At 39.8% G+C, this 2,680-nt stretch overlaps 1 protein-coding gene across 1 annotated transcript; it reads left to right on the top strand.

Annotated features, from left to right (window-relative positions):
• The first annotated feature begins 1,516 nt into the window (after positions 1–1,516).
• LOC118896459 (60S ribosomal protein L7-like) lies at positions 1,517–2,344 on the top strand. The gene has a single exon (XM_036854239.1). It carries the CDS (start codon positions 1,532–1,534, stop codon positions 2,276–2,278), a length of 747 nt encoding a protein of 248 aa, XP_036710134.1. The 5' UTR covers positions 1,517–1,531; the 3' UTR covers positions 2,279–2,344.
• The last annotated feature ends 336 nt before the right edge of the window (positions 2,345–2,680 follow it).

The raw sequence follows: 2,680 nt of genomic DNA on the forward strand, positions 1-2,680 counted from the left end.
TACTGGCACAAAAACAGAAACATAGATCAATGGAACAGGATAGAAAGCCCAAAGATAAACCCATGCACATATGGTCACCTTATCTTTGATAAAGGAGGCAAGACTATACAATGGAGAAAAGACAGCCTCTTCAATAAGTGGTGCTGGGAAAACTGGACAGCTACATGTAAAAGAATGAAATTAGAACACTTCCTAACACCATACACAAAAATAAACTCAAAATGGATTAAAGACCCAAATGTAATGCCAGACACTATAAAACACTTAGAGGAAAACATAGGAAGAACACTCTATGACATAAATCACAGCAAGATCCTTTTTGACCCACCTCCTAGAGAAATGGAAATAAAAACAAAAATAAACAATTGGGACCTAATGAAACTTAAAAGCTTTTGCACAGCAAAGGAAACCATAAACAAGACAAAAAGATAACCCTCAGAATGGGTGAAAATATTTGCAAACGAAGCACCTGACAAAGGATTAATCTCCAAAATATACAAGCAACTCATGCACCTCAATATCAAAAAAACAAACAATCCAATCCAAAAATGGGCAGAAGACCTAAATAGACACTTCTCCAAAGAAGATATACAGATTGCCAACAAACACGTGAAAGGATGCTCAACATCACTAATCATTAGAGAAATGCAAATCAAAACTGCAGTGAGGTATCACCTGACACCGGTCAGAATGGCCATCATCAAAAAATCTACAAACAATAAATGCTGGAGAGGGTGTGGAGAAAAGGGAACCCTCTTGCACTGTTGGTGGGAATGTAAATTGATACAGCCACTATGGAGAACAGTATGGACGTTCCTCAAGAAACTAAAAATAGTACTACCATATGACCCAGCAATCCCACTCCTGGGCATATACCCTGAGAAAACTATAATTCAAAAAGAGTCATGTACCACAATGTTCATTGCAGCATTATTTACAATAGCCAGGACATGGAAGTAACCTAAGTATCCATTGACAGATGAATGGATAAAGAAGATGTGGCATATATACACAATGGAATATTACTCAGCCATAAAAAGAAATGAAATTGAGTTATTTGTAGTGAGGCGGATGGACCTAGAGTCTGTCATACAGATGAAGTAAGTCAGAAAGAGAAAAACAAATACTGTATGCTAACACATATATATGGAATCTAAAAAAGGTTCCAATGAACCTAGGGGCAGGACAGGAATAGAGACGCAGATATAGAGAATGGATTTGAAGACATGGGGAGGGGGAAGGGTAAGCTGGGATGAAGTGAGAGAGTAGCACTGACATATATACACTACCAAATGTAAAATAGACAGCTAGTGGGAAGCAGCTGCATCACACAGGGAGATCAGCTCAGTGCTTTGTGACCACCTAGAGGGGTGGAATAGGGAGGGTGGGAGGGAGACACAAGAGGGAAGGGATATGGGGATATATGTATACATATAGCTGATTCACTTTGTTATACAGCAGAAACTAAAACAACATGGTAAAACAATTATATTCCAATAAAGATGTTAAAGCCTCTTTCCCGGCTGGAACCATGGAGGGCGCTGAAGAGAAGAAAAAGAAGGTTCCTGCTGTGCCAGAAACCCTTAAGAAAAAGCGAAAGAATTTCGCAGAGCTTAAGATCAAGCGCCTGAGAAAGAAATTTGCCCAGAAGATGCTTCGAAAGGCAAGGAGGAAGCTTATCTATGGAAAAGCCAAGCACTATCACAAGGAATACCGGCAGATGTACAGAATGGAGATTCGCATGGCTAAAATGGCAAGAAAAGCTGGCAACTTCTACGTACCCGCGGAACCCAAATTGGCATTTGTCATCAGGATCAGAGGTATCAATGGTGTGAGCCCGAAGGTTCGAAAGGTGTTGCAGCTTCTTCGCCTCCGTCAGATTTTCAATGGCACCTTTGTGAAGCTCAACAAGGCTTCAATTAACATGCTGAGAATTGTGGAACCATACATTGCATGGGGGTACCCAAACCTGAAGTCAGTAAATGAACTGATCTACAAGCGTGGTTATGGCAAAATCAACAAGAAGCGAATTGCCCTGACGGATAACGTGTTGATTGCTCGATGTCTTGGCAAATATGGTATTATCTGCATGGAGGATCTGATTCATGAGATCTATACTGTTGGAAAACGTTTCAAAGAAGCAAACAACCTCCTGTGGCCCTTCAAATTGTCTTCTCCACGAGGTGGAATGAAGAAAAAGACTACCCATTTTGTAGAAGGTGGAGATGCTGGCAACAGGGAAGACCAGATCAACAGACTTATTAGAAGGATGAACTAAGGTATCTACCATGATTATTTTTGTAATCTGGTCAGTTAATAAACAGTGACTGCTTTCAAATTGAAAAAAAAAAAAGATGTTAAAAAAAAGAAAGAGATATACACACCTGAAGCTCAAGAGAAAAATCTCGACAGGAAAAAGAAAATTGAGTTCCACAGCAAATAGGTGGTACAGAGAGGTAGAAATGGATATCACCCAGAGAAAGGATATAAACTGAAAAAAGAGGCATCCTCATGAAAATCCCTGAGGACAGTCTACATTTATGGGGCCTTGGGCAAGAGTACCAATGGAAGTCCCCATGCATATGGTTAAACACTTGAAAGTTAAACATCAAATTAACAGGCTGTGAAAATGTTTGATCCTGCTACTTTTAAAATTATATCTTTGTGGGACTTCCCTGGT

This window comes from Balaenoptera musculus, chromosome 6 (genome assembly GCF_009873245.2).
Source record: "Balaenoptera musculus isolate JJ_BM4_2016_0621 chromosome 6, mBalMus1.pri.v3, whole genome shotgun sequence".
Classification (NCBI taxonomy): Eukaryota; Metazoa; Chordata; class Mammalia; order Artiodactyla; family Balaenopteridae; genus Balaenoptera; species Balaenoptera musculus.